Source organism: Eublepharis macularius, chromosome 4 (assembly GCF_028583425.1).
Source record: "Eublepharis macularius isolate TG4126 chromosome 4, MPM_Emac_v1.0, whole genome shotgun sequence".
NCBI lineage: Eukaryota > Metazoa > Chordata > Lepidosauria > Squamata > Eublepharidae > Eublepharis > Eublepharis macularius.
This window is the reverse complement of record NC_072793.1, coordinates 166,351,568-166,377,606: the sequence shown is the minus strand read 5'-3', so window position 1 is coordinate 166,377,606 and position 26,039 is coordinate 166,351,568. Positions and strand designations below refer to the sequence as shown.

Sequence of the window (26,039 nt, the reverse complement as noted above, 5' to 3'; positions counted from 1 at the left end):
ACCGGCCCTGTCACGATTATGAAGGGAATGCTCTTTGTGCATGGTCTAAGGCTCTCTCTATTCTGCTAAGGTTTGTAATTTCACACTAGTTCTGGAACTAAAGCCTGGTTTGAAGTTTAGTCCTGTTTCCTACATGCCAGCCACTCAGCATCAAATACTATAAAAGCTACTGAAAAGCCTTGGGAGAATCAGAGACCTTGAAAATATTGTACTAGAAAAATGCCTACCCTCAAAATATACAGTACCTCCCTGCCTTCCAATTTGACATATTTAACAATCGTTTTAAATAAATGAACAAAAAAGCCCTGTAAAGAATAGGCTAGAGACATGGAGGAAATGGTTTGTTTATAGTCCACCTTTGTCATTGAGATCCAAGGCAGATTACATACTGCAAGTGAATTCAATATAATCAATAGCTAGGACATTCACAGAGTAAAAATACAAATTTGTTCAACAGTTAGGACATTCAGTGAAAACGGATACAATAGGGTATGGTAGATGCAAATCTGAAAACTAGCAGAAAGGAAATAAGGGAAATATACCATGTTGGAGGGTAAGAAGGCGACGGGACCTCCCCCATTTTTTCTTTCTTCCTTGTTCTCTTTCGGCATCTTTCTTTCCTTTGCCGTTGGTTTCACAGCATTTAATAAAACAGATGTGGAGTGCAGAACTAAAACCAGTCAAGAATAATATGGGAAGGATAAAGAAAGGGACAAGACCAGCCGAGAAGAGTATCTGCTCCTCCTCTCAACATAGGTTTACAGCATGACTTTGTCCATCTCACCTCTTTGCTTGTGACCGCTGGCAATTGCAAAACAGGGACTGTACAAAGAAAAAAAAACAGTAATAGAGTCATTCGATGACAGACAGGCCCATTAGCCTATGATAAGACGATCCTTGCGCAGCAAATTTGTCTTTCTGCCCTCAAGTCACAGCTCCTGATCTTTGAAACCTAACTGGATGGTTTCAGTGGCTTCCAAATGGCATCCCCTGATTTAAACTGGATGTCTCGTGTTTGGAAACGCACAGGATATCTAAATAAACCACATACTCATGAAGTTGCCTTATACTGACTCAGGCCATTGGTCCACCACTATCAATACTGTCTCCTCAGACCAGCGGCGGCTCTCCAAGGTCTCAGGCAGAGATTCTTTAACTGGAGATGCTGTCAATTGAGCCTGGGACCCTCTGCTTGCCGAGCAGATGCTCTATCACTGAGCCACAGATAGAGCACACAAACCAGCTACTTAAAAGTATGATAAGAGAAGGAAGGAAGGGAAACAAGACTATCAGAACAGCCTTTCTGGACTTAGTCCAGTATCCAGTTTCCACCAGTGGTCAGCCTCTGGGAAGCCCACAAGTGAGACTCAGAGCGGAACTACAAGTGACAAAAGGCACAGATTGGACACTTGTCAGCTTCCCTCAAGTTTTGAAGGGAAATGTAGGCATCCTAGTCTTGCAGTTTGGCTCTCTGTCTGCTGTCCAATGGACTTTTCAACTGTCATTTGTCCAACATTCCGCCAAGCTGCCTACATTTCCCATCAAAACTTGAGGGAAGCTGACAAGTGTCCAATCTGTGCCTTTTGTCACTTGTGGTTCTGCTCTTCAGAGCCTACTCCTATTGTTGTCCTTCAGCAACTGGTACCCAGACGTACATTACGCCTGGAGGTTCTGTTACGGCTGATAGCCATTGACGGGTCGGGCATATTCTCCATGACTGTGTCTAATCCCATCTGAATCAGGGGCCACCATCATTATATCCTGTGGCAGTGAATTCCACTCATTGATCATTTGTATGGCCTGAAGTCAGACATTTCTTGTTGGTTCCCTTTTATTCGTTTTTGTCAGCAAACCAGCAATCTAGATCCAAACGAATCTCTTATTTTAAACATGGGGGGCTTGTGTGCCATTCCATCCCACCCCCCATTCAGTTGAATTAGCTGCACAGAGATGTTGTTAAATAATCTACTTTTGCTTTGTGGGTTCTTGCATGTTGCCGCTTCATGTCCTCATTTTAAAAAAAAGAAGCAGCAACAGCCAAATTTAACAACAGCCCGTGAAAAGCTTGCTTTTTAAACAGGTATCCTTCCTAAGAGTTAAAGTAACAGAGTTCTTTGTGCCTAGAGAGGACTGATCATCCTCTTTGCATTTTCCTCCCTCTTTGTTGGGAAGAAAGCTGGAGGCAAGAGGCTTTTCATGCCTCACCCCCTCCCTGTTTGCAAGAGGGAGCATCGTTTGAACAGGTGAGGTGAGTTAAACTGAGCAGCTGAGCAAAGCAGAGCAGAGGGAGAAACTGCAGAAGGAGATCTAGTTGGAGGACGGATATTGGGGATTGTATGGGGGGAGGCACGGAAGAATTTCTTTACTGGATCTTTCCATTGTAATTCATCTCTCTGTTTTCAGTCAGATGCCGCTGGAAGCTCCCAGAGCAAGGCGTGGAGAAGGTAGGAATTGTCTATTGTCAGCACCTGGTATTCAGTGGTATGTTGCCCCTGAACATGGAGGGTCCATTCTTGGCTGTCTTACTAAATAGCCGCTGATAAGCCTGCCTGGACCACTGATGTGTTCCCAGTGGCTAGCTAGAGCTCCCACGAGGGGGGCATAGCTCGGTGGTATGTGTGTGGGGTGCCCTCAAGTCATAGCTGACTTATGGCGACCCCTGGTGGGATTTTCATGGCAAGAGACTAACGGCGGTGGTTTGCCATTGCCTGCGTCTGCAACACTGGTCTTGACTGGAGGTCTCCCATCCAGTTACTAATTAAGGCTGACCTTTCTTAGCTTCTGAGATCTGAGGAGATCAGGCTCGTCTGGGAGCGGTGTATAGCACAAATTTTGCACACAGATGGTCCCACATTCAGCTACTGTGCAGGTGGCAGGGCTGGAAAAAGCACTGTTTGAGACGTGCTGCAAGTTAGAGTAGATTATTTATATATTGGTTTATATCCCCGCCCTTTTTCCCCAATGGGGGTCCAAAACAACTTCCATGGCAGAAATGGGGATTCAAACCTGGGTCACACAGAACCTTGCCCAACACTCTAACCACTACACCACACAGGCTATCTAATGTTGAACTAGATAGACAACTGGCAGCTGCAAAAACAGATGCATGTTTCACTTCCCTTGGTTGGACAGGCACAATGCACCAGCCCTCATTCCCCTGCTGGTGAGGCCCTCCCCCCCCCCCCCCGTAGGAGAAAGGAACACCACTGGGAAGGTCACTAAATTTGCTCATGGGGTGACCTCTGTGTGTTGGTGAGGAATGACTCCGCTTATGAGGGATTTGAATTCAAGTTTTTCTGGTCCCAGCTCTGTGTTCTAATCAATATACCACACAGGCTAGACAAGAAACTATCTTGGATATTTAGGTACTGAGAGCCAGTGTGGTATAGTGGTTAGTGTTAGACTAGGATCCGGGAGACCCGGGTTCAAATCCCCATTAAGCTGCAAAACTCACTGGGTGACCTTGGGCCAGTCACACACTCTCAGCCTTACTTACCTCAAAGGGTTGTTGTGAGGATAAAGTATTGGCAGAGAGAGCCAGGTTCATCATACCAAGATCATTGGAGGAAGGATTGGTTTTAAAAATACTAGATATGTTGGCTTACGGTCAAAAGTTTTGATGGCATTTTGAATCCCTTTCAGCTCTCGGTTTGTATTCCATAAAGTTTTGCCTTTATGGCAATGAAATATGCTGCTACTTGGAGGGAGTTATCAAAAATTATATCATCAATTTTTTCCAGGGTGATGGTGGTATTAATTTGACATTGCCTTTGTGTTTTCTAAAACTTAGACTGAACAAAGTGTTTGGCGATTTTTGGGTCCAGTTTGCAAAGCACTGTACCTAAGACTGTTAATTTTCCATTGGTCTAGGATTGCCATGGAAGAGCAAGATTCAGTAGGACTTGAAGCAGAGAAGTGTTTGGATGTTGGGGTTAGGGAACCTTTGATTCTCCAAGTCGGGACCATCAGAGAGTTTCTGTCTGAGGCGATTCCACAAAAGGTGAAGCAAGAGCCAGGAGTACAGCACAGTTGGGAGGCCCAGTGGCAGGAGTTCCTGAAGACGGTGGAGTCCCCTCAGTCAGGGTGGAAAAATCCAGAAGTGCCTCCACCTCAGTCAGAGGAGGAGATGAGGGAAATTCAGGCCTCTTTGAAGGGAGTACCTGAGGTCCCTTGTCAGCCTACAGGAGGCCATGTAACCCCCATGCAGCCAGGCCTCACTGGAGAAGGCGGTGAGGCCTCTGAGAGGCTGGCTCCTCCTGAGAAAGTGAAGGAAGAGGGTGTGGATGTACAAGACACCGTCAGCTCAGAGATGTGGCGCCAGCACTTCAGGCAGTTCAGCTACCAGGAAGCCGTAGGGCCCCACAAGATACTGAGCCAACTCCGGGAGCTTTGCCGTCAGTGGCTGAGGCCCGAGAGACACACCAAGGAACAGATTCTGGACTTGCTCATCCTGGAGCAGTTCCTGAGCATCCTGCCCCAGGAAATGCAGAGGTGGGTCAGGGAATGTGGCCCAGAGACTGGTACCAAGGCAGTGGCCCTGGCTGAAGATTTCTTGCTGAGGCTGCGACAGGAAGAGGAACGACGACAGAAGGTAAAAGCAGAGCTGCAGGTGGGCTCTTTGCATTCTGTGGCTTGCTTGGTCATGTTGTCTTCATTTTGTTATTGTTGCTCACGTGCTTATTTTTTTCTGCTAGTAAGAGGAGAGGGTAGGAGGTAGATGGGAAAATGAAGCTTTGCCCCTCAGGGCACTGAATACCTTCCCCAACCACTAGGTATGTTATCCAGCTTCTGCATGCAAAATGTACTGCCGATCTATGGCTGACCCTGAGGCAATAAAACGTTTCCTAGGAAGCTGCCTTGTCACAAGTTGGCCCATTGGTCTGTCCAGTTCAGTGTTGCCTTTCCACGGTGGTGGGGAAATTGGCCATGGTTGCTAGGTTTGCCAACTTCGAGCTGGGGGCTGGAGCTATCCCGGAATGACAGCAGACCTCCAGGCTACAGGGGGATTAGCTTCCATTGAGGAAATGAGTACTATGTAAGGCGGACTCTATGGCATCACGTGCCTGCTGAGCTGCCTCCCCAAGCTCCATCCTACCCAGGCACCACCCCTAAATCTCCAGAAATTTCCCAAGTGGGAGTTGGCATCCCTATGCAGCTCTTTAGATTCTCAGGAAGAAATGGGTCTTTCCCACCACCAGCTTCCTTACATTTATTTAAAGGGAGATGCTGGGTATCGAACATGGAGCCTTCTCTATTATTATTGTTGTTGTTGATCCAGAGGAGTTAGCCGTGTTAGTCTGTAGTTGCAAAATACTAAGGAGTCCAGTAGCACCTTTAAGACTAACCAAGTTTATTGTAGCATAAGCTTTTGAGAACCACAGCTCTCTTTGTCAGCTGCATCTGATAAAGAGAGCTGTGGTTTTCAAAAGCTTAGGCTACAATAAACTTGGTTAGTCTTAAAGGTGCTACTGGACTCTCTACTGTTGTTGTTATTTACTTTATTTATAATCTGCCTTTTCTCACTGAGACTCAACACAAGTGGTTCTCAAAAGCTTAAAAAAGGTAAAGGTAGCCTGTGCAAGCACCGAGTCATTACTGACCCATGGGGGGATGTGGCATCACGACGTTTTCTTGGCAGACTTTTTATGGGGTGGTTTGCCACTGCCTTCTCCAGTCATCTACACTTTACCCCCAGGAATCTGGGTACTCTTTCTACCAACCTTGGAAGGATGGAAGGCTGAGTCAACCTTGAGCCGGCCACCTGAACCCGGCTTCCGCCAGGATTGAACTCAGGTCGTGAGCAGAGCTTGGGCTGCAGTACTGCAGCTTACCACTCTGCGCCATGGGGCTCTTCTTATACTACAATAAAGTTGGTTAGTCTTAAAGGTGCTACCAAACTCTTTACTGTTGTTGTTAATTACTTTATTAGTCTGTCTTTCTCACTAAGACAGTACAATTCATTTCAAAGACATTTCAATAAACAATGTAATAGTGCATATAAATGTAAATTTGTGAAGATTTAAAACCAGCAGGAATTCAATATAGAGCTGAAGAAATGCTGAAAGATAAGCCATTCTGACAAATTAACATAGAAACTACCCAATAGGATCACACTTACAGCAACAGACAGTACATAATAGTAAAGTCTATAGTTCCTGTCCCTTTACACATGCATCTCTTTGAGACCACTTTCTTACAGTACAGCCCTCCTATCTGCATAAAAAGCCTTCTTGAATATTTCTGTTTTGCATAGCTTGTGGAAAGCTAGGAGAGTGGGAGCTTTCCTGACCTCTTTAGGAAGGCCATTCCACAAAGTAGGTGCCTCCACAGAGATTGTACATGTACAGGTAGCTGCTGATTTTGCCCATATGCAAGGCGGCACCTGCAGAAGGCAGTTTGGGTGAGCGAAGCTCCCATAGTGGAATATAGGGAAAGAGGCAGTCCTGTAGATATGCCTGACCAAGGCTGTGAAGAGCTTTGTAGCTGATAGCCAGTAGCTTGAACTGAGCCTGCTAACTGATAGGTAGCCAAGGGAGTGACTGCAGAATGGGAGTCATGTTCATGTTCACCCAAGCTCCTAATAATAACCAAGCTGCAGCCTTCTGCACCAACTGGAGTCTCCGAGTAAACTTGGCAGTTAGAGGGGAGACCTATGTACAGTGCATTACAGTAGTCAAGTCCTGATGCTACCATAGCATTGATCCAGGAGGCCAGATCAACCGTGCTGAGGTAGGGGGCCATCTCCCAGGCTAGACTGAATTTGCAGAAAGCATTTTTTTTGCAGCTGCCTTACTTTGTTTTTCTAGCAGTTGTACCGAATCTAGTATAACCCCTAGACTCTTAACTCAGTCTGCAAGCGTCTGGCGAACTCCATCGAAAGTGGGGAGCACGATGTACTTTGAGATCTCTGCCTTCCCAACCAGTATCATTCCTGTCTTGTCTGGATTCAGTTTAATTTGGTTTTTTCCCCCAGCCATTTGTCCACAGCTGTCAGACAGTGACTCAAGATCTCTACTGCATCTGGATAGTGAGATATAGAGCTGGGTGTCATCTGCTTATTGATGGCATCCAATCCCCTAGCTACAAATGAATTTTCCTAATGGCTTTACACAGAGGTTTAATAACAGAGGAGATACGATTGTGCTCTATGGAACCATGGAAGATAATTCCAACTGCGGAGATAGCTGGTCTCCATGAGAAATGATTTAAACCAGTCCAAGGCACATCTGTTGATACCCATTTTTGCCACCAAATGGCTCAGAAAGATGCATAGTCTACCGTATCAGATAGATACGGTGCTGCAGTCTGCCACGGAAGATAGATCCAGGCGGAACAACAAAGAAGCATGGCTTTTGTCTACATTCAGCTGGAGGTCATCAAGTAAAGCCATGACAGCTGTCTCCATCCCATAGCCTGGCCTGAAACTAAACTGGTCCGAAGCAGCAGAGTGATCCAAGAAGACCTGGAGCTGGTCAGCTGCTGCTCTCTCAATTACTTTGCCTAGAAAGGGCAGATTAGAGAGTGGGTGATAATTAGCGGAGCCATTTTTGTCTAGGCATGGTTATTGAATTAGTGGGCAGATAATTTCCTGTCTGGCCCAAGGGAGCTGCCTAGACCTCAAGGCTTCATTTTTGTCGTCCTCAAGTGATTTTAATAGCCAAGATGGGCAAGGATCCAGTGCACAGGTAATGGCCTTCACAGGTGCCTTCTCCATATAAAGCAGCTGATCCTATCCACTGAGCCATGGACAACCCCGCCCCCCCCCCCATGTAAGTAGATGCATGTGGGTTTTGCTTTATACTAAATCAGACTATTGGTCTGCAACCTTAGTTCATGCTTGTCTGCTCTAACTAATGGTGGTTCTCCAAGGCCTTGAGCAGAGAGCAGCCTTTTCCAGCACCAGCTTCCTGAGATCTTTCACCTGGAGAGTCGAAGAACTTTAAACCTTGGACTTACAGTGTGTAACTCATTGACAGGTAGCGCCTCACAATGCAATCGTAAGTGAAGGGTAGACTCTTCTAAGTCCCATAGAAGTGATTGGGCTTGAAAGGATGTAACTGGGCTGAGGATTTCACAGCAAATTTCCCATTATGTTTTTGAACTGAACCTTCCCTTTTATTTCAGACACTGGAGCCTTTGGAAGGCGTAGATGGGAATGTTTCCGAGTCTGAGCAGGATCCAACAGACAAATTGCAACATTCCACAGAGGTCAAACAGGCATCCAATGGTCAGGATAATTTGCTTGGTAAGAGTTAGGAGATGAACTATGGTTGGGGTTGAGCTGCAAGGCCTGGTTCACACATGCAGCAGAATGGAGGTAGGAATGAGTTGAGAGAATGGACAGTACCACCCCAGACTGTAAGTGAAGAAATCCACCTCCTCATTATTAATAATTCCCTGTAGATGGAAAACTTGTACAGTAAGTCAGCGGCTAAGAGAGTCCCCTCTCTCAATAGCACTATATTTGATTTGCAGAGAGTTTTTACAAAAGAGAGCCTTACATAAGTGACCCCCTCCCACCCATTGGAAGTGGTATGACCTGTTCAAGCACCTTGTTAAGTTTGTATGTGTAGACCATGCCTTTGTGGTAGTGGTGATTAGAGATGGGCATGAACCAAAATACGAACCAAAGTTAAGCATGAACCAGGCTGGTTTGTGGTTTGCGAACCGCAGTTTGTCAGATCCCATTTCTGACGAACTGCCACAAACTTTTAGGCTGGTTCATTTGGTTTGTTTTTTTGGTTCGTCACTGCAGACAGCCTGGTACTAATCAATCAGTTTCCTAGGCAACAGGGGATGGACTTCCTGCAGACCTTCTGCTGGCCCGGAAGTGATCTGCTGGCCCGGAAGTGATGGTTTTCTGAACTGGATGTGACATTTTCATGAACCAAACGAACTGGTTCATGAACCAGGGGCAGGTTTGTGAAAGTTCGTGGTTTGTGATTCATGAAATTTGACGAACCACATGGTTTGGTTTTTTTCCGGTTCGTGCCCATCTATAGTGGTGATGGCGGGGTTATGCAAGAAGCTTAACCTACCTTACAGGGTTGATGTGAGGATAAAGTGGAGGTGAGGATTATTATGTAAGCCACCTTGGGTCCCCGTTGAGGAGAAAGGTGGTATATAAATGAAGTAAAATAAAATAAATAAATGATGAGGTTATTAAACAAAGAAGAGGGAAAATCAAAAAAAAGGGGGGAAATGGAGGAAGATGGTGGACATGTTTGTGAGTGGTGAGGGGGGGGAAAGGGATAGAAACCCACTGCTTATTAATAGAGTGCTTTGTGTTACATTTCAGTTTTAATTGACCCTTCTGCTAGACTCCTTATGTAATCACGGTGTGACAGCATGGCGCCTATCTGTTTTTCTGGCCATCTCCAGTAGAAAAACTAGCAAATTTCAATCCTTCATCCACTGAGGTACAAGCAGGGGGATTTCTGTCTTTCCTAATCTTGTGGTGCCAGCCATAGCATTTCATGGTACAGATTGGTTTTCTGTTGTATTCCCCCAGTTAGAGGCCTGCTTTTTCTCCTCACTGTTCTCTTCATTCCATTTTCTGTGCTCTCCACCCCCTAGGCAGCAACCAAGCAAAGGCCAATAAGAAGAAAGCCATTGAGCTGGGAAGAGCTAAGCAAGTGGGGACCAGTGGACTCTCATTCAAGAGCGCTAAAGGGAAGCTGTACCCAAGTCCTGAGGAGGATGAAGCATCGAGAAGCCAGCAAAGACCCCAAAAGCACCAAGAAAACCCTCTGCCGAAGATGGCAAAAAAATCCTTCGTTTGTGAAGACAATGATGTTGGCTTGTACCCAGAGGGAATCCACCGGAGTAAGAGAAACAGCAGCCGTGGAAAAAGATTCCCTCAGAATTCTGGCTTTCTAAGGATTCGGAAAAGGCAAGCAAAGGAAGAATCGTATAAATGTTCCTACTGTGGGAAGACCTTTAACAACAGAGCATTCCTCGTTATGCATGAGAGGACCCACAGAGGGGGGAAACCGTACAAATGCACAGACTGTGAGAGAAGCTTTAATCATAAAGCAAATCTTAGTAGACATAAGAATATTCACACAGGTAAGAAAGAGCATAAATGCTTAGATTGTGGGAAAAGGTTCAGTTACAGAGCGCTACTTGTTGTACACGAGAGAACGCACACAGGAGAGAAACCCTACGGATGCCCAGATTGCGGGAGAAGCTTTAATCAACAAGCAAACCTTAGCAAGCATCAGAGGACCCATACGGGTGAGAAGCCGTATGAATGTTCAGAATGCGGTAAAAGCTTCACTACAAAATGTAGTCTTGTCACTCACCAAAGGATACACACAGGAGAGAAACCCTTTAAGTGTTCAGAATGCAGGCAAGGTTTTAGTCAGAAAGGAAATCTTCAGAAACACATGATGACCCACACAGGAGAGAAACCATACAAGTGCTCGGACTGTGGAAAGCATTTCAGCCTTAAAAAGAATCTCCTTTCACATGCGAGAACTCACACAGGAGAGAAACCCCACCAATGTTCAGACTGTGAAAAAAGCTTTGGTGATAAAACTGCTCTTACCATACACCGGAGAACCCATACGGGCGAAAGACCATATAAATGCTCAGTCTGTGGGAAAGGCTTCAGTAAGAGGCAAAGCCTTCGTGTGCACAAGAGAACCCATACAGGAGAGAAACCATATGAATGCTCAGATTGTGGGAAACACTATAGCCAACGGTCAAACTTTGTTCGTCACAAGAGAATCCATACGGGAGAGAAACCATACCAATGCACAGACTGTGACAAAAAGTTCAGTTTTAAAATATCCTTTGTTCAACACAGGAGAACCCATACAGGAGAGAAGCCGTATGAGTGCTCCACGTGTGGGAAACGATTCAGGCGCCAACATCATATTGTGAAGCATGAGAGGATCCACACAGGAGAGAAGCCATTTTCCTGCCCAGACTGTGACAAACGGTTTAACGACAAAGCCAGCCTATATCTGCATAAGAGAACCCATACGGGAGAAAAACCATACGGATGCTCTGAGTGTGGGAAAAACTTCCGGTACAAGCAACATCTTGTTATACATGAGAGGACCCATACAGGAGAGAAACCCTATCAGTGCACAGACTGTGGCCAGAGCTTCAGTCAGAGCTCAAATCTGGTGGTGCATAGGCGGTCCCATACTGGGGAAACGCCATATAAATGTCTAGACTGTGGGAAATGTTTCAAGTATAGCACTGTCTTTGCAGAACATAAAAGAACGCACACAGGAGAGAAGCCATATAAATGTTTAGAGTGTGGGAAAAAGTTCTCCAGCCCCTCTAGTTTTAGTAGACATCATAAAATGCACACATGAATGGACAGATATTCAGGTTATGGGGATGGCTGTGGAAAGAAAGGCCCATAAAAGCTGAAGACATGTTTCTACAGGGGACTGATTTAAACGTTACAACCGGTGAATTTTATTTCCTTAGAATGCCACTTTATAGAGTTTGTGTCATATTAATAAACATACTTTTCAATCTCTCTTACCTGCTTTTCACAGAGTACATTCATATTAGTTAATGCATCTGATGTAGGTTTTAAGTTTCAAGCTTTCACTTTCCCTATTAAATTCTACACAATTCTTTAATTATACTGTTAAAAGCCACATGGACTACAACAGAACAGAAATACTCAATACAGGGTTGCAAAAAACTTTGCCATACAGAAGGTAGCATGATAATCAGAATCTGAAAGAAGCCAACTAATCTTAGGTTAGTTTTTCATACTAGACTTTGGAATTAGAGAAAATAAAGAAACTTTTTCCTAGCTTCAGCTCTCAATGGACAGTCAAAAACATTATGTGCTAAGGTCTCAATTCTTCCTGCAGGGCATGAGCAAATTCTTTCAGAAAAGGGAATCCTTGAATAAGGTCCAGTTAACACCTCGGATGATAAATGGTCCATTTGGGCCATCATAAAGGCTTGTTACATCATCAATGTATATAAATATTTTTGTACATTGTTGAAAATAATATGCAATAGGAGAACAAACCAGAGTACCAAAACATGTACTATTATAGTTTTAAAATATGGTCCTTGATTACTTTATAAAGCTCATTTGTAGATGAGCTGGCAAGCATATCATTGGCAGATTCCAAGTAGACAATTTAGAGTCCGTAAGATTTTCCCACGATGATGTAAATGAATCTTTGCAAATAAGTGGCAACAATCCATAACCGATTTCGGATTTTAAGTGTCCTGACACGATACAATTCTACATTGAAAGATATTTTCTTTAAAACATTAAAACAAAAGCTGTCTTTCTGGCCAATTAGGGCCCTCAAGGTGGGGAACAAACAAAAAGACATTAAAAACCAGCTTTTAATCAACTGCATATATATAAAAGCAGCAATTAAATACAAATAAGAAAAAGTATGCCAGATGAAACAGCTTCACCTGCTGGTGGAAGGCAATGTTCCAGGGGGATAAACAAATCTCCCTGTCTAGTACTACCAACTACAGATTCCATGACAGCAAGAAATTTAATTAGAAGGCTTTGCAAGTTGACAAAGTTATTCTTGGCACCTGAAGCGTCAACAGTGAAATCCCATGCAGACAAATTTAAGAGTAACTGCATAGGATCGCATTGCAAATAACTCTTGTTTCGTATGACCATTTATCTCCTGTAATGTCACCTCAGATCTGAAGTTGCAAATCTTCACTTTGATCTGATTTATGAAATAACATTCAATGATGCAGTCTAGACTCTCATTCTCCCTCCCCCTTCCCCCCGAAATAATGAGATGATCAACGGAGAGAATCGCCAAACAGTGTTCACAGGGTCAGTACAAGAACATCTGCACAGTTGATGGGTGCCCAATCAAATCCCAGGAAGATTCGAAGTGGTGCTCTCTTGTGCCTTTTTGGCTCTGTTGCTGGGTTGTTTGGTTGCCCTTACAAATCTCCAAGTGCTAAAAAAAAATCCGTGATGGAACAGGCTCAGCTGTGCGTTGCTGCTTTTCTCGTATTTCCCATATCTGAACGCTGCCATCTTCTGAACAGGATATTAATTGTCTGTCTGGAACTTTTGTAATGTGCAGTACAGTAGAGTCGCAAGCTGTCTTCTGGAAGGCAATCGCACGCATCGTTTGCAGGTTATACATACTTACATGCCCTTTCCGACAGCAACAAACACACACACTTCATCAGACGCTAAATGCCAAATTGAAATTTCATGTATCTCTTGCAGTGGGGAGGGGGATAGTTGCAGAAATCAGAAAGATTAAAACCAGAATCCATGCAATGTCACCACGGCCAGCAGGCGCTCAAGAGAAACTTCTACCTTCCGGGACTCGCATGAGACTGCAAACATCGGAGGTGATGATAGACCCTCCAACCTTGCATAGCCAGAATGTAGCACCCCAATTCTTGTTCCAAGGAACACTTCCTAATCCCACCTCACCCATGTGATTTTGCATTGCCTCTTTACAATTCATGCAGGTGCTTTACTTCCATGCTTTCAAAAGCCAAGTGCTTGTTGTTTTGGTTAAAGAGATGAAAAACCTCATGGGTATGTAAGCAGGTTATCAACAGTTCAAAATGTTGCACCTACAAGGCGCGGGAACAACCGACTGCGCACTGCATCCCTGTGTTCATGCTCATACCCAGAATCAAGATGTATTCCCCTCCTCCCCTGCCAAGTCCCCCAGTCCAAAGGAGCTCAATGTCTGCTGGCATTTCTATCTCTAAGCTCTCCTCTCAGCCTTTGTGACCCTAGTTAGAAGAGAGGGCTGGGTGAGAGCAGGCGTCTTCCTCATTAGATGTAAAACGTGGGCTCCTGCTCCTGCAATTGCAAAGCTGCCTACAAGCAGCTACGCTTGTGCTCGGGTTGTCAGTCCCTCTCTTTTCCCCCCACTGCTACTTGGAATGGTGGCAGGAGAAAATTTATTTTTAAGAATGGCCGTCAGGCCGGTGGCATGATGCCACTTCCAAGGAAAATTTGGGAGGGGTTACATAGAGGGGATTTTACCATAGATTTTCTGATGATTCCTAGATAGGCATGATGTCATGTCTGGGTTTTTAGCAAAAGTGATGCCATGCCAATGCCCCTCCAATCAACCTCCACTGGCTTGTGCAGAATCTTGTTTTATGTTCCAAGTTGGGGAAGAACTTCTTAGGATCAATTTGGAATGCATCTGCCAGTTATTTTATTTATTTATTTATTTATTTATTTATTTATAGTCTGCCTTTCTCACTGAGACTCAAGGTGGATTACACAGTATGAGATTAGTACAATCAAGTATCAAGCACATTTCAATACAGTATCAAGGATTTTTCATAAACAATACCATAGGGTAAACAGATACAAGTTTAAAAGACATAATATTAGCAAGAATCCAATATTCCAAAACAGGGCGGTTAAAAACTTTCAGCAACATTCCTAACAATCTCCCCCCAACTCCACATTAAGTCTCTTTTCTCCTTTATCATCAGTCAAGTCTCAACAGGTTTCTACTGCCTGGCATGTTTCCAGTGCCAGAACTCAGGCCTTGAAATATATGAAATCAAGCGGCAAGTGCATTTATCTCCCAAATGAGTCATTACAGAGAACCTCCACAGCCTTCAGATCAGGGGAAAGGGCTTCAGATAGAGTTGCCAACTTCAAGTTGGAGATCTGGGAGTGGAGCTTTGGGAGCGCGGAGTTTGGAGAGGGAAGCGACCGCAGAGAAGTATAATGGCATAGATTTCATCCTCAGAAGCATCTGTTTTCCCCAAGGGAATTGATCTCTGGAGTCTGGAGATCAGTTGAAATTCTGGGAGATCTCCAGACCCCCATCTAAAGACTGGCAAGCCTGACTTCAGACCTGAGCATGGTTGTTGAGTCTAGAATGATGGGAGCCCCCTGACACCTTTTCTGGGCAGGAGAGAATGAAGTGGCAACAATGCTATTTTGCCAGGCTGGCTGCCCCTTCTGCTATAACGCAAAAGAAGCAATCGCACATCACTATCAAGCCAGTGTGTGCACCACATGACATCACTGCCCTGCTTTCACACTCAGCACATTCATAAGGGAATGGAGGGACTTCAGGGGGTATAATGCCAAAGAGTCCAACTTCTAAAACAGCCACTTTCTCCGGGGAACGGGTCTCTGTTTTCTGGAGGTCAATAGTAATTCTGGGAGATCGCCAGGCCCCAGGACGGCAAACCTATGAGATGAACCGTAATTCTGGGAGGTCTCCAGTCCCTACCTGGAGGTTGGCAGCCCCAGCTGCAAGCTAGCAAGCGTTGCTTCTGTCTTCCTCACCTTGCAGGTTTTAAAGGCTTGGGTGGAGCCAGAGGTTCAAGCCAAAGGGCGGAGGGCCTGTGTGCCTCCCACATTGAGGTCTGCATTAGGAAGCCTCATCCAGAGCAGTCCACGCTGCATATTTTATTCATTTAATTATACGATTTGTTTAATTTGGTCAATTGCTATTCTGGTATTTTTCTGTGAGCTGCTTTGGATCCCTTGGGGGATGGGGGAAAGCAGCATGCAAGTGCTGAAAATAAACATAAATAGAGAAATACATTGAATTCCTCTAGTCCCCTTTCGAAGCCAGCTAAACGAGCGGCTGCATCACTGCACACGGGGGCAGTGAGTTCAACAAGTATAGTTACCAAAGCCGCATTCAGAAATTCCTGGACATTTGGGGGGGGGGTGGAGCCTGGGGCAGGCGGAGTTTGGGGAGGGGCCTCAGCAGGGCATAATGTCATAGTCTACCCTCCAAAGCCAGTTTGGTGTAGTGGTTAAGAGCACGGGACTCTAATCTGGAGAGCCGGGTTTGATTCCCCACTCCTCCACAAAGCCAGCTGGGTGACCTTGGGTGAGTCACAGTTCTCTTGAGCTCTCTTAGCCCCACCCACCTCACAGGGTGATTGTTGTGGGGTAATAATAACACTTTGTAAACCGCTCTGAGTGGGCATTAAGTTGTCCTGAAGGGCGGTATATAAATCGAATGTTATTATGTTATTATTATTTTCTCTCGAGGAACTGATCTCTCAAGCCTGCAGTTGTAATTGCAGGAGATCTCAAGGCCACACCTGGAAGTTGGCCAGCCATATCCACAAGTTAATTATGCAGTGGGGGGATTTTTTTCTTTAGTCTGAAGAAGTGAGTTGTGTGACTCTCAAAAGCGTATATTGAAATAAATGTTGTATCCTTTAAGGGACCACCAGACGTTTGTTTTATGCAGAATCTTCTGCCAGCTGAGTTTCTAAAATTTAGGAAGGAAAATGTTCTGTCTATCCACTTCTTCCAGCACTGTGCGTCCCCCTCTCCATTCTGTGGGCTGGTTCAGGTGGACCTCAGGTTGCAGAAATGAATAATAATCAGTCAGAGCGGCTTTGGATGACCCAGGCGGAGACTTCTTGTATTTGGTGCTCTAAGGGTTAAGCCAGCAACCAAGCTCTGATTCTCAGAGAGGCAGGAAACGTAGGGAAAACGAGGGGAATGAATAGTGAACGCCCCTTCCTGTCCCATTGAGCTTGGAAGTGGACATTGGCCTGGTGAGTTTCTTTGGAGAGGAGCTGAATTGCTGTGCATGGAGGGAGCCAGGAATTAGAGGTGAGAAAACAGTAACATCTGTGCAAGAGGGTGGAAGGGAGGAATCGGTGGGCTTTGAGGAATGCAGGAAGGAGTAGGTATAGACATACGGATTGCACTGATGCGGATTTATACCAAATGTCACTCCCTTGTTGTCTTCTCCCCAGAAACTGGTATTTGAGGAATACTGTCATTGTACTTGATGACTACGCTCTTGATTTCTAGGCAATTCCTGAGTTTATCAAATCCTTATAGGGTTGTTAACAAGGGCTATAACCTTAAATGACCGATACCAGCAATAGATTGACAACACAATTTAAAAATACAGGAGCCCATAATCGACTGAATTGTAATCTGCTTTGGGATTGGAAAGAGTCTCCATAACATAAATTATCAGAAACACAGAGCTGTGAGGCTTTTTTTTCAGGATCACACTGCCAGAGACAGTATAGCAGGGCTGTTGATCTAACACTTGAGGGATCCAGTAGCATGAACCTCTGTCTCGATGGGTACAATAGGATCACATTTGTATAGCACTTTAAAAATATTAAAAGCATTTCACACCTGTTATCACAGCAATCCTAACAAATTATACTCAAAAGCAGGCGAGTATTAGTATCACTATAGCAGAGAAGGAGCTGAGAAGATACAGGCCAATTAGCGGACATATTTCCAAATGTGTGTGTACTACAAGTGGTCTCCTGGTGATGGGAAATCTGGACAGTGAAGAAAGCTGACGGGAAGAAAATTGATTCATTTGAAATGTGGTGCTGGAGGAGAGTTTTGTGGATTCCACGGACAGCCAAAAAGACAAATAAGTACATACTAAATGAAATCAAGCTTGAATTCTCCCTAGAGGCTAAAATAACAAAACTGAGGCGATCGTACTTTGGTCATATCATGAGAAGACAAGATTCTCTGGAAAAGTCAATAATGCTAGGAAAAGTAGAAGGCAGCAGGAAAAGAGGAAGACCTAAAACGAGATGGCTTGACTCAATAAAAGAAGCCACGTCCTCCATTTTGCAGGAGTTTAACAAATCTGTCAATGGTAGGACGTTTTGAAGGTCTTTCATTCATAGTGTCGCCATAGGTCGGAGGCAACTTGATGGCACATAACACACACACATACCTAATGTTAGGTTTTTGATAGTGGTCAGCAGTGGTAAATGAGGTCTGTCCTCAGGTCTTCCCTCTGTGGAGGAAGTTGGTGCTGTCTTGCTGGAAGCATGGGTAGCAAATAAGGGCTGGTCTCAGACCTTTCTTTGCCAAGACAGTTGTGTCCTGTCTGCTGGCAGCAGGGATGGCAAATGACGGCTGACTTCAAGCCTTCCCTATGTCAAAAAATTTGGTGGTCTCCTTGCTGGCAGCAAGAGTGGGAAGTGAGGGCTATCTACAGCTCTTCTCTCTGCTGAGACAGTCGGTGCCCTCTTGTTAGCATCAGGTGTTGCCAGTGAGGGCCTGCCTCAAGCCCTTCTTTGCCAAGACAGTTTTGGACTGTATGGTGACAGTGGGGATGGCAAATGAGGGCTGTCTTCCAGCCTTCCTTCTGCTGAGGATTGGTGCCCTTTTAGCCAACAGTAGGAGTGGCAAATGAGGGTTGGCCTTGGGCCCTCTCTCAAAATAATTGTTGTCCTCTCTCATCAGATGGGTGGATATTTGGAGAGAAGGTTATGACTTTTACTTTGCCCTGATTAATGCTTAATTTCTATTTCTGCAGGCCAGGAAAAACATGGAGGAACACAGCCCAGAAGCAATAGTCACTGAAAAGGAGAGAGTAGAGGCAGGAGGGAAAACTTCTCATGTCATCCAAGTTGGAAACATCAGGCAGTTTCTGTCTGGTGCTAATCCATACCAGGTTAAGCAGGAGCCAGAGGAGGGTCTACAGCAGCACTGGAAGTTTCCATGGCAGAACTTTGTGAAAACAATGCAGGCCTCTCGCTCAGGGAGGAAAAACCCACCTCAGTCTCAGTCAGGGGAAGGGCTGAGGGAACGTCCAGCCTCCTTCAGGGCAGCAGCTAACACCAGCCAGTGGCCTAGAAGACTGGGAGTGACCCAAACCTGTCTGGGTGGAAAAGATGGTGAAGTTTGCGATCAGTTCATTTCCTCTGTAAAAGTGAAGGAAGAAATGGTGGATGAGGAAGAGCCCGTCACCTTGGAGATGGAGCGCCAGCACTTCCGAGGGTTCTGCTACCAGGAGGCTGAGGGGCCTCGAGAGGTCTTCATTCAGCTCCAGGAACTTTGCTATCAGTGGCTGAAGCCAGAGAGGCACTCCAAGGAGCAAATCCTGGAGCTGCTGGTTCTGGAGCAGTTCCTAATTATCCTGCCCCCGGAAATGCAGAGCTGGGTCAAGGAATGCGCTCCAGAGAGTTGCGCCCAGGCGGTGGCCCTGGCAGAGGAATTCTTGCTGCGGCTGCAGGAGGCAGAGGGACTGGAAGAAAAGGTAAGCTCTCATTTCATCCTCGTCACGCCAGGAGGTGTGCAGAGATAGTGAGACTGGCTGTAAAATTCTAAGGACTAAAATTCTTAAGGACTAACAAAATCAATTCCTGCATAAGATTATGTGAGTCATCGCTCACTTCATCAAAAATGTACACTTCTGGAGTGCACACCAATATCAGAAACATTTGAAGTTACAATTAACAGAAAGGCTGGAGTGGGGAAATGTTACAAGGAGAGGCCAGTCTGAGAGTGTGGCCTGATCCCTTATCTTTTGAGGTAAGTGGGCTACATCGGATTCTTCACTCTCAGTTCTTGAAGTCTGAAATCCTGTTGATATCTGTCAAATAGAAAAATGATCCCTGTTTGCATCTGTGTTTGAGGGTTGCTGAGTTTCCACTCCATATGTCTAAGCATCTTCTGTGATGAAAAGTCGAGAGGGGTAGTTGTGTTGGTCTGTTGCAGCAAAATAAAACAGGAGTCAAGCGGCATTTTAGAGACTGACACAATTTATTCCAGCATAAAGTTTTGTGAATCTTAGCTCAGATGCGTAGTCTGTTCATCTCAGTGGAACAGTGATTCCCAACTTTTTTCCATGGTGGAACCCCTATTAATAAGCACAAAATTTTGAGGGATACCTGGAACTTTTTGTGGTATTTCAAATTATTTATTTATTTATCCCACCATTGTTTTGCAGAATGCCTGATGATGTCCTGAGGAACCCCAGGGTTCCATGGAGCCCTAGTTGGGAAACACTGCAGTGGACAAATGTAAAGTTCAGTGGCAGAGGATGGAGAGTTCAGTTCCTGGGATCCCCAGATTCAGACCCATGGTTCAATTCTTGGCATCCCCACTTTAAAAGATCTCATATTGCAGGGGTAGGAAAGATTCAATACCAGTCGGTAAACAAGGCTAAGCTCAGCAGACCAATAGTGTGACTTGGTGTAAAGCAAGTTCATCAGCAGAGTAGGATTGCTTTAGAAGGAGCTGTTGTTCAGTGAAGAAGGTCCCGGGTTCAATCACCAGCGCTGGGGTGAAAAATCCATCAGAAACACCGTTGGGTGAACTAAAGTCACTTTCTAATGCACCAATGACAGGAGGACCACCATCTACCCAGGGTCTGTTTTCACAGGACTTCACTTGCCCTCCATGACCGTCCATTGCCGTTATTTCCCACTGTGGATATTATTTTTAACAGTGTAGGTTCTGTGAACTAATCATTTCAAACTTCTCTTTAAGTCTTGAATCACACTCCTATCTTTGTTCCAGATGTCATGGCCTTTGGAAGATGTAACTGTTAATTCTCCAAAGTCCGAGCAAGCTCCATCAGAGGTGATGAATGTACAGCTCTCTGCTGAGGCTGAGGAAGAGAGTGATGGGGAGGCCAATTTTCTGGGTAAGGGATACTGGGATTTTGGAAAGTTTCTTGGGTGATGGTTGTTGTGGGTTTTCTGGGCTGTATTGCCGTGGTCTTGGCATTGTGGTTCCTGACGTTTCGCCAGCAGCTGTGGCTGGCATCTTCAGAGGTGTAGCACCAAAAGACAGAGATCTCTCAGTGTCACAGTGAGTCCAACATGATTTGTCATGTCTCCTCAGTTGTCTTTTCTTTAAACTGAAAAGCCCCCAAATCCTTTGAAAAGAATTCAATAATCTGAGAATCACCACCAAGAAGTTCTTGTCTCTTGTATTCCTCAGTAATTCTTCATTTCTTTCAACAGGCAATGACCAAGCATGTGAAAACGAGGAGGAACCCTTCCCTTTCAAAAGACATCCACAAATAGGCCTCAGCGGACTGTCCTTGGCAAGACTCAATGGGAAATTTTTCCAAGTCTGTGAGTTAGAAGAGATGGCTGGAAGTCAGCAGAGACAAGAAAACCGCCAGGAAGGCCAGATGGCAAAACAAGCTTTCCTTTGTGGAAAAAGAGATGAAGGTTTATCAGGAACCACCTTCCAGGAGGGAAGCCATAAAGCAAAGAGAAAACGGACTGGTCCCAACTGGGGAACAGTCTTACGTCAAAGCTTTGACTTTCCAAGGAATCAGAAAATGCAAAAGTTATATACATGCACGTATTGTGGGAAAATCTCTAACAACAGCGCACACATGATAATTCATGAGAGGACCCATACAGGCGAGAAACCATATAAATGCTCTGAATGTGGGAAATGCTTCAGTACAAACTGTAACCTCATGAAGCACACGAGAGTCCACACCGGTGAGAAGCCGTATAAATGCTTAGACTGTGGGAGAAGCTTCAGTGACAAAGCTTCTCTTATTGTACATGAAAGAACCCACACGGGAGAGAAACCCTATGAGTGCCCAGAGTGTGGGAAAAGCTTCACCTCAAGTTCCAACCTCATAACGCACAAAAGAGTCCACACTGGAGAGAAACCTTACAAATGTTCTGAGTGTGGGCAAAGCTTCGTCCACAGACCACAACTTGTCATACACATCCGAACACACACGGGGGAGAAGCCGTATGAATGTTTAGAGTGTGGCAAAAGCTTCAATCAGAAAGCCGATCTTATTATCCATGGGCGAACGCATACAGGGGAAAAGCCATATGAATGTGCTGAGTGTGGGAAGAGTTTCATTTCTAGCTCATATCTTAGAAAACATGAAAGGCTGCACACAGGGAAAAAAGCTCAAACTGGGGAAGAAACCCATAAATGTACATACTGCCGGAAGAGCTTCATCAGCCGGTCTAAACTTCTCATCCATGAGCGAACACATACGGGAGAGAAGCCGTTTGAATGTGGCGAGTGTGGGAAAAGTTTCAGCACGAGCTCTAACCTTGTCAATCACAAAAGAGTACACACAGGAGAGAAACCATTCCAGTGTTTAGATTGTGGGCAGAAGTTCAGTACTAACTCTAATCTCGTCAATCATAGAAGGGTGCACACAGGAGAGAAACCGTATGAATGCTCCGATTGTGGACAGAGTTTCGGTCATAAAGCATCTCTTAGGAGGCACAAGAGAATCCACGCAAGAGAGACAACCACTTGAGTGCTTGAATTCTGGACAAAGGTGTTGATACTGACCCTTGGTGTAAGTTAGAGGTGGGCTGTTTCAGAAAAAGGATTGTTTGTTTACAACCTGATACAGCACCAGATGCCCCTTTTACAGAAGATCAAAATGCAGACTGGCATCGGGACAGAGAATTTTATAAACAAAGCATGGTCTGTTTATTCACAGGGCTTCGTTCAGAGGACAGAAATGAAGCCATTTCTTACAAGCTCATGTATCCCACAATGTCACAAAACTGAGCACCAGTTTTTCCAAGTTATACAGGTTCACGGGTCATAAAATATTTCTTGTTTCTTAGGTTATTAGATGTATAAATGACCTCAGTTTGCAAGGGTTTGTGCAGACCTGGCCATTCCTGTTGAGTTGCAGGCTCTCTCCACCTGGTGTGAGCTGAGGTTTATGTTGAACAAAGGGTCACACGGGCAACAGGTCAGTGATCCATAGATGATGTGGCTTCCGTTTTGCTGAGTCAGCTTTCCCCCCTAGACTCTTGTGGCCTGTAAGAAGAAAAGAACAAGAGTCCAGTAGCACTTACAAGACTAACAAAATTTGTGGTAGGGTACGAGCTTTGGTGAGTCACAGCTCACTTCTTCAGAGCTTCATTTCTTCACAAAAGCTCATACCCTACCACAAATTTTGTTAGACTGAACTCTTGGTCTTTTCTGCTGCTACAGACAGACTAACACGGCTACCTATCTTAATCTGTGGCCTATTAGGGTATGCTAAATGTACAAAGGGAAGATTACACACTCAGGATGTCTTAACGATTATGGCAGAATGAATCCTTCTAGGGACTCTATCACCAAAAATCATTTACCTGTGTAGCACCCTTCTTTAAATCTCTACACTCTCTGCTCTCGTATCCAGAACGAGTTCCTCATACTTGTCTCCAAAGCCATCCATGGCCTTGTCCCCCACATGACGTCTCATGCCCAATACGTCCCTTCCCATGGCCTCTCCTTCTTGGGCTGCGCCACCTTCAGCTGCCCAAAGCTCAGCTGGTCCCAGAAATGACTCTTCCCTTTCTTCCCCTGCTGCCCGTTGTGCTTGGAACCACCTACCAGTACACTCAGGTTCCTGGCTCTCTCTCTCACTCTATTCCTTCAGATCCCTCTTCAAGACTCACGCTTTCCATAAAGAATTTGACACCCCCCCCAAATCTGCACCATGAGCTGGACACATGCCTGTGTAACCAGAGAAAGACAGGCCCTTCTCATTCACCCTCTGCTCAGTCTCTTAGGACAGGGTCTTGGTGGTCTCTTGGTCCGCTACAGAGCACCATATGCATTGGTATGTTCGTGCCATCAAGTTGCAACTGACTTATACTGACCCCAGTAAGGGACCTTCAAGGCAAGTGAGGAGCAGAGGTAGTTTGCCCATCCCTTCCTCTCAGAGTCTTCCTTGGTAGTATCTCATACAAGTACTGAGATCTTATGAGATTGGGCTATACCATACCATTTTGCACCCCTGTATGCATTGATAGCCCTATATAAATAGTAAAATTAACAAATGATGGTGGTGGTCTGTATGGCCCCTTCCAACTCTATGATTCTATGATGTGGTTCTGAGTTTGTATTCTTCAGAGCATCTGAAGATCAAGATCTGAAGGCCAAGATCTACCTAACCCAGAATTCTTTGCAAGAATTTCAACACTGAACAGTACTAGACAGTCCACTAGAAACTGATAAAGTACAACAGATTAAGGCATGATCTACATGGGCAGCCCAATTTGGAAGCAGAATGCTAAGATGTTGGAAGGGATGTCAGAATGCAGGTGGAGAATGCTGTTTTCAAATACCCTTGTGTAGAAAAAAATCCCCACCAGAGAAAACTAGCACATCCAGGAGAAAGCCCATATTACTCCTTGCTGTGCTAGTTTTCCATTTGTCAGAACTTTTTTAAAAAAACATTTAGGAGTCCTTAATTTTTTTTTGAATGCATTGCTTTCTCAGAGCATGTGGAATTGGGAGCTAGAGACTGACGCTTCATTGTATCCCATTCAGTTTGATCTAGGGTTGGAGGGATGGTTTATAGACGGATATCCCCGCCTGAAGCAATCCTTTTCCCATGGCAGAATAGCAGGCAGTTGCGGCCTTTGTCACTACACACAGAATGCAGTGTGATGCTTGTGTTCTGAACAAAGGCCCCAGTGCATGCAGTTCTCCATGCAAGGGGTTCCAATTTCAGTCCCTGAAATCTCCGGTTAAAAAGATTTCCAGTGCTGGGGAAAACTCTTCTCTGCCTAAGACTGTTCAGCAAAACTGCTACCAATCTGGGAAAATAACTCATTTAGATGAACCAATGATGGTATAAGCTAGTTTCACATGTTCATGCAAGGATAATTATTGTCTCGGAAATCACCATAGATCAGCAGGTAGAGCCCCTCCCTTGAATGAAGAAGATTCCAAGTTCAGTCTTTGGCGCCCCGAGTTGAAAGTTCTTAGGTAGCAGGTAGTGCTTCTGGGGTCTCTCTGTCTGTGCTCTGATAGAAAGCCAGTGTAGTGTAGCAGTGAGAGAATCAGGAAGACCCACAATCAAACCCTCACTTTCCCCTGAAACTCACTGGGTCAGTCGCTCTCTCTCAACTTAGTCTATCTCACACGATTGTTCTGAGGATAAACTAGAGAATGTCTGCTACCCTAAGATGCTGGTATCCCACCCTTCATCTGGGGAGCTTTGAGTGACCTGCGTGGTTCTCTTCGCATCCATTTTATCATCACAATAATCCCGTGAGTGAGGTAAGAGCCCAAAGGAGTGAGCTTCCATGGCACAGCGAGGAGATGAAGTTCGGCTTCTTCAGTCCTATTCTGATAGTTTGTCCACCAGGCCTCATTTGACTTCTAAAGATGAGAACGGTCACACCATTCCCCGCTCCTGCTGTGCGGGACCTTCGTTGCCTAGGCCAAGGGACTATGAGCAGAACCACAAGTGACAAAAGGCACAGATTGGACACTAGTCAGCTTCCTTCAAGTTTTGATGGGAAATGTAGGCATCCTGGTCTCGCAGCTTCGCTCTCTGACTGCTGTCCAGTGGACTTTTCAACTGTCACTTGTCCAACATTCCGCCAAGCTGCCTACATTTCCCATCAAAACTGGAGGGAAGCAGACAAGTGTCCAACCTGTGTCAGGCGTCACTTGTTGTCCTGCTCTATGTCTAGCAGTAGAGAACTCACGCGTAGCTAAGTGAGGTGATGATCCATGGTGGATTTGACATAGTATACCCTAGCGTAAGACATAGTGAGCACTTGGTAATATCCTAGTTTTGTCTTTCATTACTTGAGTTTGATGGTTCATCGGCTGTATTTTATTTTAGGGATGTGGAATAAACTTTGTTGAGTTTGTAAGCGTTTGGTTTGTGTCATGGAGTGACAATGGGGGGGGGGGAGCAATGGGAGGAAAACAGCCAGACATGCTGCGGAACGTGCATTTATATTTTGGAAATTTGCCTTACAAGTTGAGCAGCACATCTACTAAGAAATGGATGACTGTCCTTTGTTGTTGGGTCAAGAACAACAAACAGGCCAAGGAGATCACTGCCTGTCACACTTTATTCCACCTTCCTTCCAAGGAGCACAGGGATCCTGTAAATGGTCCTCCTTCCCCCATGTTATCCTCACAACAACCCTGTGAGGTAGGTTAGAGTAAGAGGAAGTCAATGGCCCAAGGTCACCCAATGAGTAAATATATCTAGGAGGAGGAGTAACACACACACATCTTTTGGCATACTCTGAGGTAGGTTAGGCTGTGACAGTGTGACTGGCCCAAGGTCACACAGTGAGCGGGGGTTTGGACCTGTAACTTCCAAGTCCTGGTCTGACATGCTAACCAGTACATCACACCAGTATAGTAAGTGCTAGAGGTCCCCAACTGCTTTGAGCCTGTGGGAACCTTTGGAATTTGGATATAGCTACACAGAGCTGCCGCCAGGCAGGTGGACTGAATGGGGAGCAGATACAATAATCCCAGAAGAAGGACAAGGATGCCCCCAATGTTGATGGCTCTAAAGGCCTAGTTTTCTAGTAAAACAAATTGTTTCCCCCCT

The 26,039-nt window shown here is 45.1% G+C and overlaps 2 protein-coding genes across 2 annotated transcripts; both read left to right on the top strand.

The window, feature by feature from the left end:
* Nucleotides 1-4,101: 4,101 nt before the first annotated feature.
* Nucleotides 4,102-11,448, top strand: LOC129329370 (zinc finger protein 345-like). Its single transcript, XM_054978912.1, has 3 exons — nt 4,102-4,591; nt 8,125-8,245; nt 9,577-11,448. Exons 1-3 carry the CDS (start codon nt 4,127-4,129, stop codon nt 11,328-11,330), a joined length of 2,340 nt encoding a protein of 779 aa, XP_054834887.1. The 5' UTR covers nt 4,102-4,126; the 3' UTR covers nt 11,331-11,448.
* Nucleotides 11,449-16,480: 5,032 nt separating this feature from the next.
* Nucleotides 16,481-25,300, top strand: LOC129329377 (zinc finger protein 436-like). Its single transcript, XM_054978924.1, has 4 exons — nt 16,481-16,558; nt 18,255-18,977; nt 20,243-20,369; nt 20,692-25,300. The coding sequence occupies exons 2-4, from the start codon at nt 18,267-18,269 to the stop codon at nt 21,975-21,977; spliced, it is 2,124 nt and encodes a 707-aa protein (XP_054834899.1). The 5' UTR covers nt 16,481-16,558; nt 18,255-18,266; the 3' UTR covers nt 21,978-25,300.
* Nucleotides 25,301-26,039: the final 739 nt, after the last annotated feature.

Excerpts from the sequence above, each read along its gene's own strand:
- LOC129329370 (XM_054978912.1), top strand. The coding sequence starts at position 4,127 with ATGAGGGAAATTCAGGCCTCTTTGAAGGGAGTACCTGAGGTCCCTTGT. Across the intron at positions 4,592-8,124 it reads AAGAGGAACGACGACAGAAG|ACACTGGAGCCTTTGGAAGG; the intron begins GTAAAAGCAGAG and ends CTTTTATTTCAG. Across the intron at positions 8,246-9,576 it reads TGGTCAGGATAATTTGCTTG|GCAGCAACCAAGCAAAGGCC; the intron begins GTAAGAGTTAGG and ends TCCACCCCCTAG.
- LOC129329377 (XM_054978924.1), top strand. The coding sequence starts at position 18,267 with ATGGAGGAACACAGCCCAGAAGCAATAGTCACTGAAAAGGAGAGAGTA. Across the intron at positions 18,978-20,242 it reads CAGAGGGACTGGAAGAAAAG|ATGTCATGGCCTTTGGAAGA; the intron begins GTAAGCTCTCAT and ends TCTTTGTTCCAG. Across the intron at positions 20,370-20,691 it reads TGGGGAGGCCAATTTTCTGG|GCAATGACCAAGCATGTGAA; the intron begins GTAAGGGATACT and ends TTCTTTCAACAG.